The sequence below is a fragment of the Dreissena polymorpha genome, chromosome 2 (genome assembly GCF_020536995.1).
Source record: "Dreissena polymorpha isolate Duluth1 chromosome 2, UMN_Dpol_1.0, whole genome shotgun sequence".
NCBI classification, from domain to species: domain Eukaryota; kingdom Metazoa; phylum Mollusca; class Bivalvia; order Myida; family Dreissenidae; genus Dreissena; species Dreissena polymorpha.
This window is the reverse complement of record NC_068356.1, coordinates 35,099,086-35,123,210: the sequence shown is the minus strand read 5'-3', so window position 1 is coordinate 35,123,210 and position 24,125 is coordinate 35,099,086. Positions and strand designations below refer to the sequence as shown.

The following is a 24,125-nucleotide window of genomic DNA, read 5'->3' as shown; positions in this document are numbered from 1 at the left end:
AGTTTGAAAATGGTTCTGGTTGCTTGAAAAACATGGTCACCAGGGGGGGGGGGGGGGCGTGGCATTTTTCCTTAGATGGCTAAATATTGCTATAGTAAAACCTTGTTAACACTCTAGATTCCAAATAAATTTTCCGATCTTCATGAAACTTGCTCTGAAGATTTGTCCCAATTATATCCTGGATGAGTTCAAAAATAGTTCCAGTTGGTTAAAAAACATGTCCGTCAGGGGGGGCAGGGATTTTTTCCTTATATGGCTATAGTAAAAACTTGTTAACACTCTAAAAGTCACATTTATAGTCTGATTTTCATGAAACTTGGTCAAAACTTTTGTTCTAATGATATCTTGGATGTGTTCGAAAAGGGTTCTAGTCTGTTCAAAAACTTGGCCGCAAAGGGGCGGGGCATTTTTCCTAATATGGCTAAGGTAAAACCATGTTAACACTATAGAGTCCACATTTATGTCCCAATCATCATGAAACTTGGTCTGAAGAGTTGTCCAAATGATATCTTGGACAATTTCCAAAATGCTTTTAGTTGCTTGGAAAACATGGCCCCAGGGGGCGCAGTATTTTTCTTTAAATGGCTATAGGAAAACTTAACAACACTCTTGAAGTCACATTTATTGTCAAATCATCATGAAACTTGGTCAGAACATTTGTTTTAATGATATCTTTGATGACTTCGAAAATAGTTATGGTCTGTAGAAAACCAGGGAAGTAACCCTTATATGGCTATTATAAAACCTTGTAAGGAAAGGACTCGAAAAGTTACATTTATAGTTCACTCTATATGACACTTCGTCAGAACATTTGTTCTAATGATAACTTGGGCTGCCCAGACCTGGTCAGTTACTTTGTATCTCAGGTGAGCAACTTTAGGCTTAACATGCCCTTTTGTTTATTATACTATGAATGTCCATTCACAGGATTAGGTGAAAAAGTAAGCCTATATGATGGATTAAGTCCATTTTGGAGTGGTTGGTCTCATGAAAAATAAGATATAACATTAATAGTCTAATCTGGCTACCAAACTGGGCCAAGTTTGAATGAAAGTGAAGCAAGTTTAATACTGTATTACGGATGATACGGGACAGAGTCCTTTAATAAAAAGCTTATGGTGTGCTCTGGTTACCTCAAAACGGTTTTTCCTCTGTCAGATTACAAACCAATGGATGAGTTGATGACAAAGTTTTATTAGACATTTTAAGGTTTTTTAAAATACTGGAGTAATATGACTATTGAACCAAACTTGTTATCTGAAATTATATACATGACAAACCTTTGAGAGAAAATGCAACTTACTATGCAACTTACTTACATGATAACAGCTTATCAACAGATACAGAGCTACAGAATTATCAAACTGCACTCATTATATGCAGATTGTCAAACAATACTGTCTGATATCAAGAACAATCGCCCCTGACAACATCACTATGATGGATAGGACAGAAGTTTAAAGCATGATTTACAATCATGCTTTGATCTTAAGTACAAACTGATGTATAATGCAAATTCGTACAAACATAAGTAGAATGATAGAATGAACTAAAACATTGAAATATATTTTGATCTTACTATATGCATATTGATGTACACCATGCAACTTATTAAGTAACTAACACAAACAAATTGTATTTTGTATGTCTTTAGAATAATAGCAAACAATACACGCAAATGTGTAAAAAAACAACAACATCTCTGATGTTGGCACATGCTTGCGAAACAGTTCTATTTAAATCACTTGTTATACAATAAGAAATTTAACCAAAGGGTACTAGCACATGTAAGTTAATACAAGATATAAAGTCTCGAACACTTATAGCTACAAAACAAGTTCATGAAGTTTTTTGTGAATAAACTTATAGCAACTATCATTAAAGATATTTAATAACATTGGCACATTTATTTCAAGATTAAAAAAAGTTAATAAAAAAAATAATTTGTAAATAAAAATGTGTAATTTGTAACTCTTAAGTCAATTATTTTAAAATTAATTATTTTAATTAATTTATATGCCAATGACATACTCACAAAAGATTGCAACTAAGCAACACTGACACAAGAATGAAAAGTATGCATGGGTTCCAATCCCTTGATACACTGTTTAATCCTAAAAAATATAATTAAGTGTAGGGTAATTGTAATTAAGAATCCTAATTCTCCTCATATCCACCTATGACGCTCCATTTTGAAATCTCCTGTCTGAGAAATAGCCCTGAAGTACGGTAGTATCATACAAAATCAACAATGGCAATAACTCTTATTTAAGAAAGTGAAGGATTCTGGTTCTTAAGCATGGCACTTCTCCTCATTGATATCAATACACCCATGAAGTTTCATGTTAAAGCATTGTATTGTATATGAGATATAGCCCTGAAAATTTAGATGATACATCATCAAGAAGGGGCAATAACTCTTATTTAAAAAAGTGTAGGGTTATGGTTCTTAGCATAGCGCTTCTCCTAATTGATATCCATGCACCCATGAATTTGCATGTTGATATCTTATTTACCGGTAGTTTCTGAGATAATGGCCTGAACAGTTTTGTGACAGACAGACGGAACACACCAATTCTATCTCCCTCCGCCTTTGGGGAAGATAATAATAAAATCTGCTTTATGGAATACCAGTATATAGGTTGCAGATTTCTTAATGGTCTGAAACTGTATAAACAAACAAAGATAGTCCTTTTAAATAAGCTGTGCATATTTAGTGACAACATTGACTTGTTCCTCTTAAATACTCCGTTTTGGAATTATATACCCTGAAAAAAGCCTTGGCAACTTATACTAGAACACTTATAGCATTGCTATCATAATATGGCAACATACATGTATAATAAAACAAAAAGAGTAAAATAACTCATAAATAAATGAAGCACCTGATACACATTGCTAGCTTGAAATGGTACACTTCTCAAATAGTAAGACTAGATTGCTAAAATTATTGTAAATAAAAATATCTACAGAATTAAAAGTAAATAAATACAAAAATAAAATTACACAATATGAATACAAATACAGATTGCTATAAGAGACATAACTAATAAAAGTCTGAATGAATTACATATTGGACAGCATTAAAAATAATGAAACACATAGTGGTAAGAATAATTTTTTTTACATAACACAAATACTATGAGGAAATTAAAATGGACACAATACATTGGCACCGATTAGCTAAAACAACAGACATCACTAAAATGTATTCCAATTCTTATATCCTTAAGAAGACAAAAGTATATATTCGTATTTATTTTCAGAAGAAACAATCTATGGAAGATATAAATGAAATATGTATTTTTATATATTTTCTAATATTTAACATGAACAGGGAACCCAATAATTGTTAGGCCCACTGCCTAGATGTGAGAACCTTGGTGGGGTCGCCAAAATACCTATATTCCATACCAATTGCTAATGAGACTGTGTCATTTTGAGAACATTTCATCAAAAGATTCCTATAAATACCCTAAATATATACCCTTTTGTTTTATTGTAAGGTTCATGTACCCTGACACAAATGAGCCACTCCTGGAAAAACTGAATATGCGCAAAGTGTCTTCCCAAACAAGCCTGTGCAGTCCGCACAGCCTAACTTGGGAGGACACTTTCCACCCACACTGGATATCCATGTTGAAGAGACTTCCTTTAAACAAAAAATTCCATAAAAGCGGAAAGTGTCGTCCTTGATTAGCCTGTGCAGACTGTACTGGCTATTCTGTGATGACATTTTATGAACATATTTTAAACAAAGTGCTCCCAGAATGTAACTGTAATACATGCAGAGGTCAGTTTGGCAAGAAAGGATAAATAATGTACAAAATGAACATATATATAAACATATGCTGGCAAGGTAAAACGAGAGTAAAAGTAAATAAATAATGTTTTAAAAACACTTCATATATCTTCAAATATTCAAAATTCTGCATGGCACTATCACAGTAAACTTGGTGCTTGCAGCAATATTCTAATAACTTGAAAAATAAACAAGAACAATTAAAATCAGTAAATCAGAAAAGCATAGTGTGGTCCATCTGGCAACCTTGTAAACAAATATTAACATAAACAAAAGAACATACATGTATTTGTTAGCTAACTGATGGCATTAAAAAACAGAACAGCATAAAACAAGAGCACCGCATAACGGGTGCCACGCTCCGCTGCGGGTGCAGTTTTGAATAGTTAAAAGCTTGTCAGAATTTTTTATTTTTTTTAGAGGTCAAAATGACCTTAACCTTTGACCTAGTGACCCAAAAATGGGTGTGGCATGTAGAACTCATCAAGGTGCAGCTACATAAGAAGTTTCAAAGTTGTAGGTTGCAGCACTTTGATTTAAGAGCCAATGTTCAAAACCTTGACAAAATGTTAAGGTTTTCGCACGACGCGGACGGCGAATACGACGACGGACACGACACGACGAGCTGGCTATGACAATACCTCGGGTTTTCTCTGAAAACAGCTGATTTAATAACTGTTAAGGCTGAAATAAAACTATATTTATAAAAAGCTGGGCCATATTTCAATTTCCTTTGAAATAAATATCTTTAGTCAACATAGATTGGAAACAAGGGGTCTGCTTTTTCTTAGAAATATTCCAGTTTGCAGACTGGGACTCGTATTCCTGTGCCACCAACTTGATGACAGCAGTCAGCAGCTGGTTGAGAGAGCGTTTCCGTGGTGACTGGTCAGAAAACACCTTACAGAGAGCCCGCACGAACCAAGAGCCAGTGTCAGGGCGCCGGAATGCATAATAGCCTGTGGAAATGATATTGGGCATATCAGTAGTGTACATGTATATCACATTGTAATATGGAAGAATATTATGTTTAACTCTATATATGTCTGAATGCAGTCCAAAATTATTATGATTTTTTATGTACACTTTGAAACACTCATTCATCAATATTTTTAAAAGTTACACATACAATCAAACACATATCATATATTAAATTCATGTATTTATGTGATTGTTTTTTTTAAAGAATAGCATCTTGTTAGTCTGTTATTAGTTGTAGTACTGATACAAAGTTACAAAGTTTTCTATTCCATCTTGTTGACATTGTACATGTTGTGATGTAGCCGTTCGAGCCATAATAATACTGCATCTACAAAAAAGGCCAGATTTTTTTTACAAATGTCATCTTTTACACAAATCAATTAACGATTGAGTCAATGACATGTTTGTAATTATGGCATGTCTTAAATCAAGCCCTCGTTATCCATTATCAGCTTCATGCGACCCAAAGTGAGTTCAAGCCAAACAAACAAAAGAATGTGTGAAAATTATGACAGGGACCGTGAAAACAGTTCAAGCCATCAAATAATTTCACCCTTGCGAATTCAAGCCATCAAACAAAAAATTATATGAATATATAGCAATAAAAAATCAATGCTTCTAGGAGAGTTCAAGCCAACCAGAAATTCGAGGCAAGCTAGTTCGAGCCATCGGGTTTCCACTGTAAATAGAATTTATACCCAGAGAAGTATAGTTATGATAATGTTTAAATGATTTAATACAAAACAGAATAACCAATAAAACAGTGCCCCAGCTAGCCATAAATGCTGCCCTATATATATTGGCAGATTCAAAGCTGGAGTGACCTCTCTAGGGCGCAAGCCTGGGCGAGAAAGTATGGAGATGCTGGGTTGCCCACGCATCAGAACTCCCCTCTCCATGCTGATAGATCGAAGGGAACAGTAGAATGATATAGTTTGGCGCCAGCTTTGTTGCAAGAGTTGCCAGAATGAACTTGAAGACAAGGTCAGACCGCCTTTGGAACTTTGGCTCCTGATTGGATGTCGAGGTGGACTCCTCAAGAAAATCCCATGAATGGGTATGCGGCAACGCAGTAGAGGTTCAAGATTAGAGTGTTCCTTAACCTAGATGAGCTACCCACCAAGGATGAATAGCCCCATCTGCCCAAAACAGCTGGTTTTAAGGCATCCGAGACCTGCCTGCACTCCTTCTCTTGTCAGTTCAAACATAGTCTGCAGGGCTTAGAGGCTTAGCCACACATAGGCCAGGAGCTGGATTTTGGATGACATAGGATATTTGAGATGCATGCTGTATTGGGCTTTTCTAGAGAAATGGGCACTTGTCTCCCATTTCCATCCCAGCATATATGCCTTAGATTCTATATAATGCCCTGGCTTATTGTGCATAGAAGTGATGTAAATCTTTTCCCATGCTACTCTTGCCAATTGTGTTATTGTGTGTGCTTGATTTATAAGATAGTGTATAATTAAAAAATAAATTAATAAGTTATAACGGGTTAAACAAATACAAGAAATGAAGTTCTTTTTAATAATAACTTAATAAGATGAAAATAAAAATTACAAAGGGGCAGTGTGAACCATCAGCCTTGGCACATATTCATTTATGAGAGAGTGCTCTTTTTATAAATTTCAAACTAGTCGTGAAATTCTGCACTAACCTGGAGGTGTAGCATACATGATGAGACTGTCCTTGTATAGAGGGCAGGGTGAGACCTCCACCCTCGGCATCTCTCCATCAGGCATGTCTAGGTCACCCACGGGCAGGGGAACACCTGAGTCTAGAGATGACCCACGGCAAGCCTGCAGGATACGCATGGAAATATTTTATACACTTCATTTGTTTATTGATTGTTGTTTAGCAGTTTCAGTTAAAAATGTACATCTATGATACATATAATTAGTCACCTTTTATTATATGTGAAAGCAAAAAAGCATGTGTAGTTCTGATAATAATGAACATATTTATCAACAGCAATTAATTTGTAGTGGTTGGGTTAAATAACTGGTTATAACAATAGCAGTGTGCAATTTAATTATTAAAAGCCTTAATCGTATATTTTGTGTCTTTATTTATACATCTAGCGTTAATTACTATTGCATCCTCAAACAAATGAACCAAATGCCTTTTGAAAATTGGTTACATGTATGTTGCTGGTTTCTTTACCTACCTGTACAAAGAAGAGTCGTGGTTTGTTTGCCAATGATGGAACTTTTAAATCGCTGAACTGTTGAATAATGTCTTTGGTAAACATAATGCCATCCGTTGCATAGATGACATCAAGTCTCTCCAGCTGGTCTGGTCTGTGTTTGTCAATCATTCGAACCTCATCCCCATGAGACAATACAATGCAGGCAAAGCAGTCTGACTGACTGTGGTCCCTCTTTGCAGCTGAGAAAGAAGTTAAATAATAATTGCATTAAAGCTAGCTCATATTAAGGATATCATGTTTCTCAACAATATACATATTAATCATGATTTCTAAGGGCTTTTGATCACAGATTATAAAAATGATAATTTTACCAAAATTTATTTCACACATTCAAAAAAGAATACTTACATATTAATAAAACAAGCAAAATAACACTCAGACTTAGAAAAATGTCCAACATATTGTTTTTTGTTAATTGATTAACATCAAACAAAATCAATGTAACAATAAGAAAATTGTGACTCTTTTCATCTATAATTTTGAAAAAATGTATATTACTATCTAAGCATTTATGTTACGCTTTTAAGTTAAGTTTTAGTGGCCAAGAGGTAGCATATTATATTTTCTCCCAACTGTCCTGGGTTTGAATAAATTACAAGTTTCATCTTTATACAATGTACCATTATTATTGAAGATTCTGATTTCAAATAGTAATAGTTCTGTGATTAATGACATTTATTGACACATTTCAAAACTACACAAATCTGTGAAAAGGTCCTTTTCAAACTTATAAATGGCTACTCATATTTTCATTAAATGATTATAAGAGTTCAATATTTGTGACGTTCATACACATTAAAAATGTGAATATGTCTTTAGCAGTTTTAATTACTAATTATCAATGACAATAACTTATCCTTTTTGGATCAAATACACATCATAATATAGCCTAAACTTAAATGAAAAATGTCCAATAGCATCCACTGACAAAGCACTAATACTATAATACAGCTGTTGAAATAAATATAATAATTGTCATCAAAACATTCTGTACAATATCTATTACTTTACATGCCTACCGCTTTTAAATATTTTCATCATTTCCTTGTAAGTCTTGTTATGGTGAATCTGCATATCAAATCCAAGATCTGTAAATGTGGACTTCAGGTTCTCAACATCAACATCAGTCCCGGGTCTGGGGCCATGGCTCTTGAAGTGCTCATTGTTAATGATAATCATCAGACCCCGGTTTGTGTGGGTAAAATCATAAATATCTGATGGGTCCCAGGAAATGGATGGCAATTTTTCTCTTTTAAACAAGTTCTGAAATGGACTGCAATAAAAAATCATTTTAAAAGGAAAAATGTTGATAGTGTTTTGCTCAATTTACTTTGTAAATATGACTGCCTTCTCAAGGTAAGACATACGTTTTGTGTGTATGATTATTTTGAGGGACTTCAACTGTTCACCGATGTTCACCGATTCTGTTTGTTTTTTAATGCCATTACTAGTTAATATGTTTGCAAACAAATTTATAATGTTTTGAATAGTATTAAATCATTATAAGAGCACAAAAAACGTTGAATACAAAATTAAAATATTTCTGTCCCCTGGATTGAACCGGGACCTATTGAAGCAAACGCTAATGCACTACCACTACTATGCCATGCAGCGTTTAGTATAGAGAAAATGCGTAACAAATGCTTTATTATTTTACCCATTTCAAATAATGATAATCTATTCATGAACCAACATGTGTAACTATTATCTTAGCCAAGAGTGTTATTTGCTTGTTGATACAATTAAAGTGTGAGGTTTTTTAATCAATGAGAGTTACTTTCATTTCACCAATTGATCTGTTATCAACTGCCTTTAAAACTGTGAACCTTTACTGACAACACATAATAAAATACATTAAACATATTTTTTTTTGTAACATTCTTTTACTTGTCATTTTATTCTTTAATCACTGAGTAGTGATGTTCCTTACCTAGTCAATCTCTTGAAAATACTTCCCTGATGAGAGACAGGTTTGTCCGAATCATCTAAAAACGGAATAACAAAATGAACCTTTATTTTGAGTCCTTAACTTCTTTAAATTGCAGACATTGTTGGGTACACTGCTGCCTACAAATTACTACAATTTTAAATTGGACAAGTTGTCAAGTCTAATACACTTGCAATATTTTTTTTATTAATTTAATAATTAAATTAAAATCGTTTAGACATCAAATATAACAAAAACAAACAACGTGTTCAGATAAGATATTCACCACTGCCTGCATCCATTTATTATGTGTATGATCATCCGATTCATCGATAACTAATAAACCCCATGAAATGATAAAATTTATTTTTTAAGCAAGTATATTTTGGGGTGAACGTTAACCCCGGCTACATGCAACCAACTCCTATGCAAGGGAAACAACGTTGCGCAAAAGCTGTCTACGGACAACAAAATGTTAATCGTACAAAAAAGTGTCAGATAAATATGAATAACAAATATTGCTGTGCTAGAATATACTATTTATTTAATCTCTATTTAAATACAGCTCTTTAGTAAGATTTTAAAACAGTAATTCTAGACTTATGGCAGAAGATGTAAGTGTTTTTGGATAATTTTACTTTCGGATAGTACTGATTGATTCATTCTTGTGCTCCTGCTCGAAAAATGGCAGAATGCTTTTTGTCCAAAGGGCACTTCATCCAACGAGTTTATACTCTCCCCATTGCATATTTCCAACTTAGTATGTGTTGTATCAGTGTTTTTATGGCAATTTCGGGGCCGATATTCGGCCCCATTTCCCCTCAAGAAAGAGTATATATTTTCCCCCTATTTTGTAGAAAAAATCCCCTCCAGAAGAATTTTTATATTTTTTTTGAAATGTTGAAAAAATCATTGATATATATTTTTTTTTAAAAAGGACAGAGACATTCAGCTGTGAATATTACATTCATACATACATGTGTATTCTAGGAAGTGGCTAGAGGTACGGATCCGTACCTCTAGAATCTGGTTCTAGAGGTACGGATCCGTACCTCTAGCCAAACCACTGGGTTTTTGCTACAGGTACTGACCTCCCGTGTGTGCCCTTTTTCATAGTTAAAATGTTCCACACTTATGTATGATCAATAATAACAAAGCATGTACCCTAATTTTAAATGAAATGCACTTTTCCGCTCGGCGGGACTCGTTTGTTTACATTGTTTAGGTCAGGGATAATAACCAAGAAACACCGGTTATTGTATATAGTGTAATCTATTACTGCTACTTAAGTGAAAGCGTTGTCGTCTCACTGATGGGAGAGCTTTCAGTTATAGTCTGACATAGTGACCATATGAGGTGCAACATAATAATTATAACAAGTATATTTTTTAAATGAATAATTGCACTTTTGTCAGACTACATCCAGACCACACCATGTCATATGGAGGCGCTCTTGTCTATGGCCCTTAATTTTGAAAAAAAGTCTGAAAGTAAAGAAAATATAAAATCTATAAAATAAGGATAAATAGACAGTTTAATGAATAAAAATATAAATTTTAAGAGATTTGTAAATGAAAATGGAAGTAATTTAATTAAGAGATTAGTAAATGAATAAAAGAAAAAATGTATGCATTTGAAGGTTGTAGATACACATGTGTTGAACTTTAATTGTCTGATCTAATATCATTGCAATTTGGAAATGCTTTAATATTGACAGAAGTTGTTTTTATAAATGAGAAATATAAGTGAGAAAAGAATATATGTGTAGAACTAGTAATTATTAAGAATTTAATAATTTGTTGTCAAACAACAATTATTTAAGATCCTGATATACACAACAGTTTACACAATGAAATTATTTATGGATAATCCAATTGTGCACGAAAATATAGGAAAATAACGCATGACAACCTGGTGGAGAATACGGGTTTCAGACATTCATGCGACACCACCCGAAATTGTTTAATTAATCCTAATTAACATAATATGAATTAATTTCAATAAACATAATTTTTAATCTTTATTGTATAATTTTAGAAACGCTTATTTGTATGTAAGGAATTGTGCAGTTTATTTTCTGATAACAAGCTATCAAATCGCTAACAGTTTTACACACTTGCGTTAAGCCCCATTTTCTCAGAGCACTTCTCATTTTTGTAAGCACATTTTTCATTTTGAAGTTCACATCATGCATTTAATTTATGAAGTTATACACAGTGCCTATACCACATGACTTTTTCGGATCTGTATTGGGAGAATAAAGCGCGACCCAGTTAACATTTTTAAGGATCTCTTTTTAAATATTTCACCATTTTTAATGGGATAATTTGGAGAGCCTGCTCATTCTTAAGAGTTTTCTATAGGTATCATGATCTTTTTAAACAAATAAGTATAGTGTCAGTAAAGTGAGACCGCGCGATTGAACGGTTAGAAAAATGTCCGCTCAGTGTGGGGAATTCATATTACGGAAGCGCGGTTGCACTTTGCTGAAAAAATACTTATTTGTTTAAAAAGATCATGATACCCATAGAAAACTCTCACAAATAAGCAGGCTCCCAACTTTATCGCATTAAAAATGGTGAAATATTTCAAAAGACATCATTAAAAGGTTAACTGAGTCGCACTTTATTCTGCCAACACAGATCTTAAAAAAGTCACGTGGTATAGGCACCGTGTTATAGGAATATTTAATACATGAACTAATGATAGATATTTATGTTGTTTTGATATATTATACAGAGTTGTTCTGATATTATTTCAGAGAATAAAATTGGCTGTCTTACGTCGACTTAAAGTTATTTACGTGTCTCATGCAACCGAGAGTATTAGCGCTTAGCGCTCACTGAACCAGAAAAATGGTAGAAATAATATTCATAAATTAAGCAATATGATATAAAGACAGATAATAGATGGACGTATAGAGCCATAAATTAATAAGAATCTAATAATCTGTCATACGACAATTTATGAAGATCCCGTTACATACAAAATAAAATGGAAAATCCAATTGCGCACGCAAATATAGGAAAATAACGTATGACACATATCGTTGTCACATCACATCATAATCATTACATATCATTAGTATCGTCACGTCATGTCAAATCATCATCATATAAAATTACATCTTATTATATCAACATCGTCATATCATATAATATCAATATATCATATGCCGTATGGCACCTATCCTATAAAGTATCAGACAATTTCAGTAAGTGACACTTACCTTTGGTTGCGAGCACCGGTTCAGCGTGCCTTAAACTGCTTCCGGCCATTTATGCAACTGTATGTTAATTCCCCATATTTTATTACTTCCTTGAACACTCTATTTTTGGACACCTACTTTTAGCAGCTGCAAGACTACATGAACTGCGTCTGTACATTTGAATTTTGTTAGCACTTTGATATTGTTCTAATTTACTTTGCAGACTTAGAAAAGAGGGAAATTTTTCCCCGACTCTCAAATGACAACGTGTACATATTGTCGGGGAGTTAAATACGGTACTGTATGCTGGTATGTACTCATATTGCACTCAATTTGTAATAAAAGATAATTAACATTTCCAAAAATGCGCTAACGCATTTTATAAAGCACATTAAAGACATTGTCGGTCCTATTGAAGACAATTAAATGTTCACACTTAGCTTAAATTGTTTGTAAAAAGTAACTTCCATAAAGGCAAATACTAACACGTGGAAAACGGTCATTGTTTCAGTTTGGTAGATGTTTCACAGTTTGACAAGCTAAATGCATGCATGTGCAAACGACCGAAGTTGTAAGGTCTTACCACGTGTAATGTTTGCCTTTGTTCATTTTAATATCTTGAAGTTCTAAATAATCAGCAATTTATGCAAATAATTAAAGTTATTATATGAAAGCTCTCCCATCCGTGATACGACAACGCTTTCACTGCAGTAGCAGTAATAGATTATACTATTCACCATTCCTCGTTTATTATCGCTGACCTGAACAATGTAAACAAATGAGTCAGGGCTTTTTTTCCTTCTTTTGGACCCGCCAAAAAACGGCCCTTTCCCCTCAGATTTTTTGTTCCCCTCAGCAGGTAAATTTTCCCCCAGACTTCATTTTTGTCCGTCCCCTAATTTTTTTTTTTTTTTTTTAAACTTTAAATACATAAGTTTACCTGATCCAGTGTGGAAAATATAACATTTTGCATAATTAAATTATCTGTTGCCTTGAATTTGTTTTAATAACAGCAAAATATGTTAAATTGATTATTTAATACTTTCCTTATTTTCACCAAAATCCGGCCTTTCGCGTGATTTTTCCCCCCAAAATCCAGCATTTCGCACGATTATGTTTCCCCTCAAAAAGGCCAGGCCCTTTCCCCAAAATAAGATAAAAAACCCTGCGAGTCCCGCCGAACGTATAAAGTGCATTTCATTTAAAATTATGGTACATACTTTGTTGTTATCGGTCTGACATAAGTGTGGAACAATTTAACTATGAAAAAGGGCACACAATATGTGAAAACATGAGGTCCGTACCTGTAGCAAAAACCACGTGATTTGGCTAGAGATACGGATCCATACCTCTAGAACCAGATTCTAGAGGTACGGATCCGTACCTCTAGAACCAGATTCTAGAGGTACGGATTCGTACCTATAGCCACTTCCTAATAAATATCATAACATATAAAAGAGAGAATTTTTTATTTTCCCCTGTCTTAAAAAAACAATGCGTTTTCCATCTTTGGACGGGCCCGCCACCATTCCCCTATAGGTGAAAAAAACCACTGTATGGTTACTTCATGGTTGATATTTCTGGTACAGTCAAGTTACCATTAACGGATCATTACTAATAGCGGATCACTTTGATATTCAAGAATGGATATCACGATTAATAGTTATCATTTCTCGTTTCGAGACGAGGTTGGACATTTAGCGCAGCCACATTTTATGACTATGTTGGTAAGTAAGAAGTATATGCATATATTTAAAGGCCCTTTAGTAGTCGTTCTGCCTGAAAAAAAACATTTCAGTTTTGTTTCGTTTTTAAGATTCTGCACCACCGTAAGGGGAATGAAGAATTAGGGCAATAGCGGATCAAGCGTGTCCTGTTTACATGAGTATAAGGGCCTTTCTCAAACGTTTGAAAAGCCATCCAATTTTGTTACTGACATACAAATTAGTGTTAAGGCTGTAAGGGAATATTAAATCTTATGTTCTGGACATTTTTAAAAAAATAAGAGCTTACTATTTATGATACATACATACATAATTCTGATAAACATACTGCGCATTCATTAATTAAAAATGCATATTAGTCAATAGATTTATAGATTGAAAATGGTTTCATCAATAAAAAAAATACTTATAGTGGATGTGTACAACAGATGTTTTGTATGATATCGATGTAGGCCTTCACATGCAACTTTTTATCAGCATCAACATTAACTGTTTAATTTAAATATATTGCCAAAAACAAACTCTTGTTTGGGTGTGGGCATAAAATGTTAGTAGTATGTGTAGTGAATTTCTTTCACATTTCCAAACATATTAAATTGAAACTTCAAATATGTAATCACCATGAATTGTAGATGTGAAGGACATGTTTCATCCCCACACATTCCTGAGGTATACTTGTCCTTGAACATGGCTAAGAAGTGTTTGGGTATAATTCATTTTTTACAAAACTAGTATTTATATTGATTATTACAAGTATATGTGTTTGTCTGTTTCAGGTAGCCACTGAAGAGGCTAAGGGTTTAGTTGCAGCCACCAGTTTATACTCAAGCACTTTCATCACATCAATGCATTCCAGCAACTATCCTGATTGACAATTCAGTTATTTAGGGTTAACATGTTTATTAATGATAAAAATGCCTGTCTTGTGTAGATCCCTGACATTAATTAATTAAATATCTACAGTTTATAAAAGGCATTTGAGATTGTAAGATATTGCTGGCTTGCCTGTAAGCCATATTCCAGGCACATTGTCTGGCTGCTTTTTTAGAATATTGGACTTTGGACTCGATGCATGTGATTGTTACAAGAGAGCCTTTTCTAAGCTTCCCACCATGGCCTACGCCACATGAGACATTGTCATATCTCATTGATATGTTGTTGATGATGCAGACAGCACTTTTGCCAGTCTAATTGAAGCACGTTCCGATATGTTTGAGGCAAACTATGCAATTATCAATTCTTTGATAAGTTTCATTCTTTTTATCCTTCATTGTATGATATAAAGTCTCTAGTATGTGTAACCTATACATAACATAAGTACTAATATAATTGTCCTTCAATATTTGAAATGCTTAGATATTTACACCTAGCTATGGTGTGTGCTATTTTTCGTAGATAAGTAAATTCATTTTTATTGCAACCTTTGGTAAAAAAAATACCAAAAATATATGTTATAAGACCAAGACTGTAATTCAAACCTTTCAGGCATCAGTATCAAAATTATTTGCGAACCTGTGTCTTTGAAAGAGCCTACTTACTGTGCAGCATTTTAAATAAGTCATAAGTTTTTATCATTTGATGCTTTCAGTTTTCTATTCAACTGAGTCATTCAAGTGTAGTCATTATAACAATCAGCTTTTTTAATAAGTCCTAACTCTTTTAAATTATTTGAAACGATGTTACTTTTCAGAATCAGTAAGTTAATTCTTTTAATTGTAACATGTACATGTTTCAATTTGTCATCGTATTTAATATAATTATATGATCGATGTTTTGTATGATGTGATACTATTTTACATTGATATTTTTGTATCTTGTGATTGTATTTTACGTTTGTGTGTTCAGTTGTATTAGTTTTGTTTTGCTTGCTTAAAATTTTCTGTTGTCTATGATGATTTATATTTAATTGATTGTGGTCCCATTGATTATATATGCATATGTACTAAACTGTATGAAAATCTTAATGATTTTTCCAATAAATGATCTAAAAAGATGGTTATCTTCATGTTTTATTTGTGTTTCATATTAAATATTGATGATTAGAAATGATTAGATATTATCATGTTTTATAAGATATCCATACCTGTAATAATTTACTGTGAAACAAAATATATTTCTCTAAATTAGCTAGCCTCAGTGGAGAAACCCACTTATGTGCTGTTAAAAAAGGCTGACCTATTGATAATCCTTTAAAAATCACATAGCAATTGATATTAACGGAATGAAACTACCATTGGTGGATAAAATGGGCCAGGTTTAAATGGTTATTTTCCAGTCTAGTGCAGACTTTGCAATGTCTATTTCTATGGCATGCAATATGTAAAATACTGTATAAAACACAACATAACCACTGTTTATTGCATATCAACTTTATACAATGTTTTAATCACAGTATTCTATTACAAGTTTCATGTTTTGACAGTTCAAATAGCATTTGAGATGCCCCCTGAGTGATTTTGATCATGTGATCCGTTATGGCTACAACTGATCCGTTAATAAAGCATGAATTCCGCTTAAAAAAAAACGTGCCACAAAAAGATATTGTCTGCATTTTAAAACATAATTTTTGCTGTAACAGAACGAACATGTAATATTTTATTAAACTGGTGTAATAGAAGTATCAAACATTGATTGCTTTTCACCAGCACAACCTTATTACGCTACTGATCCGGTAATGGTAACTCGACTGTATTTTCATTATAAAAGTTACTTTATGTTGAACATTTACTGATTTAGTTAACTTATTGAAAATTCAAACACTATTTTTTGTATAATAATGTGACTTGATATAAGAAGGGCTCATGGTGGATCCTTGTGGCTGCAGTGTGCTGCACCTTTCCATTTAGGTCCATCTGGAGCACTGCATCCCCCGTACATGTAGCACGTATATAAATATGTGAAAGATGCAGTTAAAGTGATTTAGCAAAATCCTAAATATTACACATGCCTTTTTGCTTTTCATTTGTTATTAAAAAATGGTGAATAATAGATGTACATTTTGAACTGAAACTGCTTAACAAAAGGTAAAAAATAAAATTAATAAATTATTACCTGATAATTGGTACCGGTACCCTGCAGGTTTGCCGTTGGTCATCTCTAGCCCCAGGTGTTCCCCTGCTTGTGGGTGATGAAGCTATGTCTGATGTAGAGATGCCTGATATGGAGGTAACACCATGCCCCCATCACAAGGATAGTCATATCACAGCATTTTTTGTGTGCCCTTTAGCGAAAAGTACTGGTACCAGCCCAATTGGGAAAAAATTGCACTAAAACCCTTAAACTGGTAAAAATTTGCATTGTATAGTCTTCACTTTGGTAAATTGCTATATTTGATATTTTGCTCATTAAAACTAAAAAAATGATAATTTAGTGTTGTCAATATTATATTTACTCTGGTTCAGGCCATAAAGTTGCATATGGGAAGTAACTAAATGTTTACTGAAGATTTTTGTGTGGAAACATTCAATTGGATTTTTTTAAAGCAATTGGGAAATTTTAGTTTGTTACAGTGATTTTGCAAAATCCTCTGTTTTCTTTTTTTAGGTTGATTCTCAGTCTACACTTTTGAATGCCCTTAATTAATATTTCTGAAGCAAGGGGAATAATGTTATATCTCAGACACTTTTTCCAAAAAATGAATGAGGTTGGGTTTTTATTTTGTTAAAGATTACACTTGGTATTCCCCCAGCATCTAAAGATGCCATGAGATACATACCTATTGATCTGCCAGTTTTCTGGCCATCCATACGTAAACCTTTCTAGCCACTATGATTCTTCCTACAAAGCTTTGCCACTTGCTTGGATCATGTCTTTAAACAACACAGTCACATCACCTTACTTAATTTTGACCTTGACATTTACATACGTTTTACTTAGACTCAGTTAGAAGGTCCAAATTCTTTCTTAACCCAAAATAGCAATCTTTGTAAAACACCAATAAATATTATGCAGACCAAGCATTTAGGATTCATTTGGGGCTATTTGGGTTTCATTTAAGGTCAGAGTTACTAAATGTAAAAAAAAAAGTTTTGTATTATAACTTTATTGTTGAGCGAGATGTGCTGATGTTTTGTGTTTAGATAACTAACATGTATACTTAGCTTTTGATTCCAATGGGGTAAAGGACAAGATCATGGTAATTCTTTTTACTCATCGCTTGACTTTTAATTGGGGGTATTTTTCTGAACGGTTTTTGTTAAATTATTGAAGACTAAAAAATAATATTTCTTATTTATTTATCAATTTATTTTTACAAATGTACATGCAACTACCAATAATTGACCTTGTATTTATTAAACCCCCACAAACGAAGTTTAGGGGGGTATATAGGAGTGAACTTGTCTGTCGATCGGTCTGTCTGTCTGTCTGTCGGTCCGTATTAAGTATCCGCTCTCTAATTCAAGTAATTTTTATCCGATCTTCACCAAACTTGGTCAGAAGTTGTATCTACATAATGTCTAGGCCAAGTTCGAACATGGGCCTTGCCGGGTCAAAAACTAGGTCATGGGGTCACTTAGTGCGTTTTTTAACATTCAGCATGGTATCCTCTCTCTTATTCTTCACCAAACTTGGTCAGAAGTTTTATCTAGATGGTCTGAAGGCCAAGTTCGAACATGGGCCATGCCAGATCAAAAACTAGGTCACAGGGTCACTTAGTACGTTTTACACATTGAGCATGGTGTCTGCTCTCTATTTCAAGTAGTTTAAATCCGATCTTCACCACACTTGGTCAGAAGTTGTAACTAGACGATGTGTAGGTCAAGTTTGAACATGGGCCATGCCGGGTCACAAACTAGGTCACTGGGTCACTTAGTGTGTTTTAAAACCTCACCATGTTGTCCGCTCTCTTATTCAAGTAGTTTTTATCCAATCTTCACCAAAAATGGTCAGAAGTTGTATCTTGATAATGTCTAGGGCAAGTTTGAATATGGGTCATGCAGGAACAAAAACAAGGTCACGGGGTCACTTAGTGCGTTTTAAACATCACAATGTTGTCCGCTCTCTAATTCAAGTAGTTTTCATCCAATCTTCACTAAACTTGGTCAGAAGTTGTATCTAGATGATGTCTAGGTCAAGTTTGAAAATGGGTCATGCCGGGTCAAAAACTAGGTCACTGGGTATCTTGGTGGGTTTTAAACCTCACCATGTTGTCTGCTCTCTTATTCAAGTAGTTTTCATCCAATCCTCACCAAACTTGGTCACAAGTTTTATCGAAATGATCTCTAGGACAAGTTTGAACATGGGCCATTCCGGGCCTAAAACTAGGTCACGGGGTCACTTAGTGTGTTTTTTAACATTCAGCATGGTGTCCGCTCTCTAATTCAAGTAGTTTACATCCGATCTTCACCAAACTTGGTCAGAAGTTTTATGGAGATGATCTTAAGGCCAAGTTAGAACATGGGCCTTTCTGGGTCAAAAACTAGGTCAAGGGGTCACTTAGTGCGTTTTAAAAATTGAGCATGGTGTCCGCTGTTTTTTGTGAAGACGACATGCAAAATATTATGTGTCAATGCGGCATGTGGGGGTATTTGTCACGTCTCTGACAAAGCTCTAGTTTCAGTTAACACAGTTTGAGCAAGCGGAAGAGACTCTTTGTTGTTGCCATGGACGAAGACGCGTGGATGTAGTTGCAAAAAGTCACAGAACTGTGCCCAGGCTTCCATTGGTAGCTATGGTCAGAAGGATGGAGGTACTTTCATAAAGGCATAGTAACCATCAACAGTCACTCTCTTTCTATAAAATGTTTTTATGTCTCCCACTATAGTAGTGGGGGACATATTGTTTTTGCCCTGTCTGTTGGTCTGTCTGTTTGCGTCAACTTTAACATATTGCAATAACTTTTGCCATATTGAAGATAGCAACTTCATATTTGGCATGCATGTGTATCTCATGAAGCTGCACATTTTGAGTGGTGAAAGGTCAAGGTCATCCTTCAAGGTCAGAGGTCAAATATATGTGGCCAAAATCGCTCATTTTATGAATACTTTTGCAATATTGAAGATAGCAACTTGATATTTGGCATGCATGTGTATCTCATGGAGCTGCACATTTTGAGTGGTGAAAGGTCAAGGTCATCCTTCAAGGTCAGAGGTCAAATATATGTGGCCCAAATCGCTTATTTTATAAATACTTTTGCAATATTGAAGATAGCAACTTGATATTTGGCATGCATGTCATGTGCATCTCATGGAGCTGCACATTTTCAGTGGTGAAAGGTCAAGGTCAAGGTCATCCTTCAAGGTCAGAGTCCAGGGGTGTGATTTTTCCGCGGATTTCCGCGGATCGGGTTGTCCCGGATGTCACTTCTGAGATTTGCGTAAATTCGTTTTAAAAAATGTGGGGGAGAGGGGCTACCACCGATCCCGCGGACGTATTTCATAAGCGGCCCAAAATATCCGCGGCCCGCGAAATCTCTCCGCATTTTCCACTGGTAGATTCTGCCTAAGCATTTTTAAAACGAGCCATATAATTGGCTGTTGTTTCCCAATCTTCCAATTAAAATCGTGTTCTTAAAATGCGCTTTGTGATTTGTTTTTGCAAATGGCGCCGTTGTGAAGAGAAAATTAAGATTATTGAAATAACAAATAGCAATCGAATAAACGACTGACATCACCTAGTCTGATAGGAATAATGAAATGTGTTTGTAAAAAAAAAGACTACGTTTTAGATACAAGCAACAAATATTTTGTTAGGAAATGTGCCCACTGAATTTGTGTCACGGAAACTAGTGTTTGCAAATTGGAGTGTAGTCTACTCGCGAAGTAAAACAATTTAGAGAGTATCGTTCGAACATGGAAATAGACAAACATGATTTGATTTTTATATGTATGTGGGTCTGTGTATAATCAGATTCATATGCATATTCTGCTTTATTATGTTTGTCATGCTGTTCAGTTAACTGAAATAGCTTTGAACTGAGTGAAGATGTGAAATGCAAGATATTGAAAGGTAAACAAATTAAATATATTAATTTAACTCAATTAATACATCATTAACACCAGAAGAACACTCAAGTGTGTTTGTTTATATTCAGTCTCTTAACTGTCATTCAATACATTAAAAAACTGCTGCTATTGATCACAATAAATACTTACTTAACTGTTTACTTTGCATCCTCAGTATGTTAAATGTGAAGTTTAACAGGTTTTTATAAAGAAATATTGTTATGAAGTTCAAAAAGTTGTTTATTTTAATGTCTGTTTTTATGTTTGTCATTGCGTTATGCGCGCCATTCGCGTAGTCAAAATCAGTCAACAGAATTTTCCTCCCCTCTGACTTTGCCTCAATCACACCCCTGCAGAGGTCAAATATATGTGGCCCAAATCGCTTATTTTATGAATTCTTTTGCAATATTGAAGATAGCAATTTGATATTTGGCATGCATGTGTATCTCATAGAGCTGCACATTTTGATTGGTGAAAGGTCAAGGTCAAGGTCATCCTTCACAAGGTCAAGGTCATCCAACAAGGTCAAACGTCATATAAGGGGACATTGTGTTTCACAAACACATCTTGTTTTTGTAAGTCAGCTGAACTTTCAATTATAATTTCATGATAGTTATGGTCTTACCATGGAGAGTGATGATCACATCATTTTTGTGTGTTGACCATTGGAAGATTTCACAAAATCAAGAAGTATACTTTTTATTTAACTGAAAAGAAACAGGTCCTATTATAAGAGCAGCTGTGGCAGGCAGCGTTTGGCTGGCTGGAGGGTGGCCTCCAAGAGAATAAAGTCCGCTTAATATTTAAAAAAGTTTTAATCTGATCATCAGAAAACTGATAATGATTGAGGGTATAATATCTAGGCCAAGTTTGATAAAAAGCTAGATTGCATGAGGCACTTCGGAACTATGGCCCTTGAATTATAAAAATGGGTCAAATTAAATATATCCATCCTTTACTCAACTTATTGTTAAAATCTTATCATCATGAAACTTGTTTACAATGTTTGTGTTAAACAGTCAGATTGCCTAAGCCCATGAATACCAGGTAATCCAAAATGATTTCTGTGCGCTCGCTAACTGAAATACGGTAGTTTTAATGGTATGGTTATCAAACTTGATCACTGAAATCCAGATTTTTAAATGGCCTGGATTTTCGTTTTAGATATACTTCTCTAATATTCATAATAAATATTCACTGCAATCATCAATGACGTGAACATTCAATCCGTTACAAGCATATCATGTGACAATAAAATATGTCAAATCTATAACAATTACGATCATACAAAAGGAAATCAAATAGTTTGAGGGTAGATTGAGGGTAGATCAATATCGCAACATGACTTCTGAAATTCCCACGGACTTTTATAAATGTAGGAAAAAATTTGTTTGTTAAATTACTGCAAAGGCATTTTTATAACTGTCTAATAGACCATTTTTAGCTCAGCTGTTTTCTGAGAAAACCCGAGGTATTGTCATAGCCAGCTCATCGTGTCGTCCACCGTCCGCGTCGTGCTAAAACCTTAACATTTTTTCAAGGTTTTGAACATTGGCTATACAAATCAAAGTGCTTACACCTACAACTTTGAAACTTTATATGTAGCTGCAACTTGATGAGTTCTACACGCCTCACCCACATTTTGGGTCACTAGGTCAAAGGTCAAGGTCACTGTGACCTCTAAAAAAAATCAAAAAATCTTACAAGCTTTCATTTATTAAAAAATGCACCGGCAGCCGAGCGTTGGCACCTGTTATGCGGTGCTCTTGTTTATTGAGGTTACCATTTTATGTTAAAAGTGAAGACGAGAACGTTTTACTTAAAGAAAAAAATGTTATACCTTTAAGAAGGTTTAGAAAAGTATTGCAATCAAAACTTATCAATATGAAAATAATTATTCTTATACAAATATAAAAGTTTAAGAAGGTAAATCAATATCACAAAAAGACCCCACCAATACACACATACATTTTTAAATGTTGGTAAACATGTTTTATGCATAACTGCAAAAGCTAGTTATCAACTATTTTGTAGACAATAAATTGTTGGGGTTACCATTGAACGTTTTCAAAGATAATATAGCTTTTTATTTCAATACAAAAGACATTATATTTTTCAGATGATTTGTCATTGATCCCAATATAAAGGTTTTAATTATCACTTTATGACTTTATGGCCAAACCTTTTTTTGACAAATTGGCACTATTTTTGACAACACATTTTTGTTTCCTCATTTGAGGGCTTTATGAACAATTTGACACAATTCCACATAAAATTGCACAAATCGCTGAGAAATAAACACTGATGGACGAGTATTAAACATTATCACTTTTACAAAAAATTGCCTCTTGTTTCAGTTTTAATCACACATGTTATCATGTAATTTAAACAGTTCTATTGAAATTTAAGCTTTAGCAGAATAATCATTATGTTTCCAGTCAGAAAGTATGTGGAACATGGAAACAGTAACAGAAATAATGCTTCATTATTGTAATATTCAACACATTTCAGGTGAAGAGTGGCAAGCCAGGTCGGGGTCGTGCACAATTAAGGAGGGAGCAGATGTCAAGTCTTGTTGGTAGCCAGAGGTCAGCATCCCTCTCTGAAGCGCAGCAAAGAAAAGTGCAAGTAAGTTTGTAGATATTTTAATCAATGGTTCAATTAGTTGAGAATGGTGTAAAGATATAGTTTCAACCTTTTAACCAGGTTTGATCCCTACACAGGGAGACTTCTCATGTTCTTGCAAAAGACACCAAGAACTTTTGGACGATGTCCATGTAAGCCAAAGGAATTAAATACAGACATGTTAAATAACTAGGTTAAAACTAGTGGGACATGCTTCTTGGTTGTGTTAAGAATTTTGTACAATATTTCAAACATGTTTACAATTAATAATTAATTTTATTATGCACAGAGGTAATTAATAAATTGGCCTCTTTGTTTGTTCCTCACATTGTTAGATTGTCTGTTTCTTTTCTCGGTAAGAGGTTATTTTAAAATGACCTGTTTATGCTTCCTACAGAACTTCCTTCTTTTCATGAGCACTTTCAAGACACCATTTTAACACACCCTCATCACCTGACCTCAATTTTGACCTTGACATTGACCTACTTTATACTGAGACTGGTTCATAAGGGCCAAATGTAGATCAACCCATGATGACACGTTTCGCCTAACACCAATACTGCTTGTTACAAAGCTTTGTACTTGCGTGAATATTATCTATGAACACTGTTGATGCATGCACATCTTCAGACCTCATTTTGCGAACAACTTTGACCTTGTTTTGTACTTAGACTAATATAGAAGGTCTGTATTATTGGTTAAACC

The 24,125-nt window shown here is 34.2% G+C and overlaps 2 protein-coding genes across 7 annotated transcripts in view; one reads left to right on the top strand and one right to left on the bottom strand.

Moving 5' to 3' along the window:
- Positions 1–1,174: 1,174 nt before the first annotated feature.
- On the bottom strand, positions 1,175–9,352 carry LOC127866582 (caspase-7-like). 3 transcript variants are annotated; one of them, XM_052407214.1, is made up of 6 exons: positions 9,206–9,352; positions 8,923–8,977; positions 8,012–8,265; positions 6,951–7,171; positions 6,441–6,582; positions 1,175–4,761 (listed from the first exon to the last, which is right to left on the bottom strand). In XM_052407214.1, exons 1-6 carry the CDS (start codon positions 9,219–9,221, stop codon positions 4,526–4,528), a joined length of 924 nt encoding a protein of 307 aa, XP_052263174.1. In that variant the 5' UTR covers positions 9,222–9,352; the 3' UTR covers positions 1,175–4,525. The 3 variants fall into 3 exon arrangements, with proteins under 3 accessions (XP_052263174.1, XP_052263175.1, XP_052263176.1); XM_052407215.1 differs by having other exon boundaries at positions 8,012–8,255; positions 9,206–9,298; XM_052407216.1 differs by lacking the exon at positions 1,175–4,761 and adding an exon at positions 4,963–5,111.
- The window catches only part of LOC127866577 (uncharacterized), a 33,253-nt gene continuing 18,459 nt past the window's right edge, over positions 9,332–24,125 (top strand). For 2 of the 4 annotated variants that reach the window (XM_052407207.1, XM_052407205.1), the window contains exons 1-4: positions 9,332–9,533; positions 16,930–17,016; positions 19,412–19,540; positions 23,307–23,423. In XM_052407207.1, the coding sequence (XP_052263167.1) occupies positions 9,522–9,533; positions 16,930–17,016; positions 19,412–19,540; positions 23,307–23,423 (345 nt within the window). In that variant the 5' untranslated portion in view covers positions 9,332–9,521. Of the gene's footprint in view, positions 9,534–16,929; positions 17,017–19,411; positions 19,541–20,572; positions 20,800–23,306; positions 23,424–24,125 lie in introns of those variants that run through there. The other 2 variants (XM_052407206.1, XM_052407208.1) reach the window with 2 other exon arrangements.

Excerpts from the sequence above, each read along its gene's own strand:
- LOC127866582 (XM_052407214.1), bottom strand. Across the intron at positions 7,172-8,011 it reads GATGAAAATATTTAAAAGCG|CTGCAAAGAGGGACCACAGT; the intron begins GTAGGCATGTAA and ends CTTCTTTCTCAG. Across the intron at positions 6,583-6,950 it reads CACGACTCTTCTTTGTACAG|GCTTGCCGTGGGTCATCTCT; the intron begins GTAGGTAAAGAA and ends CGTATCCTGCAG.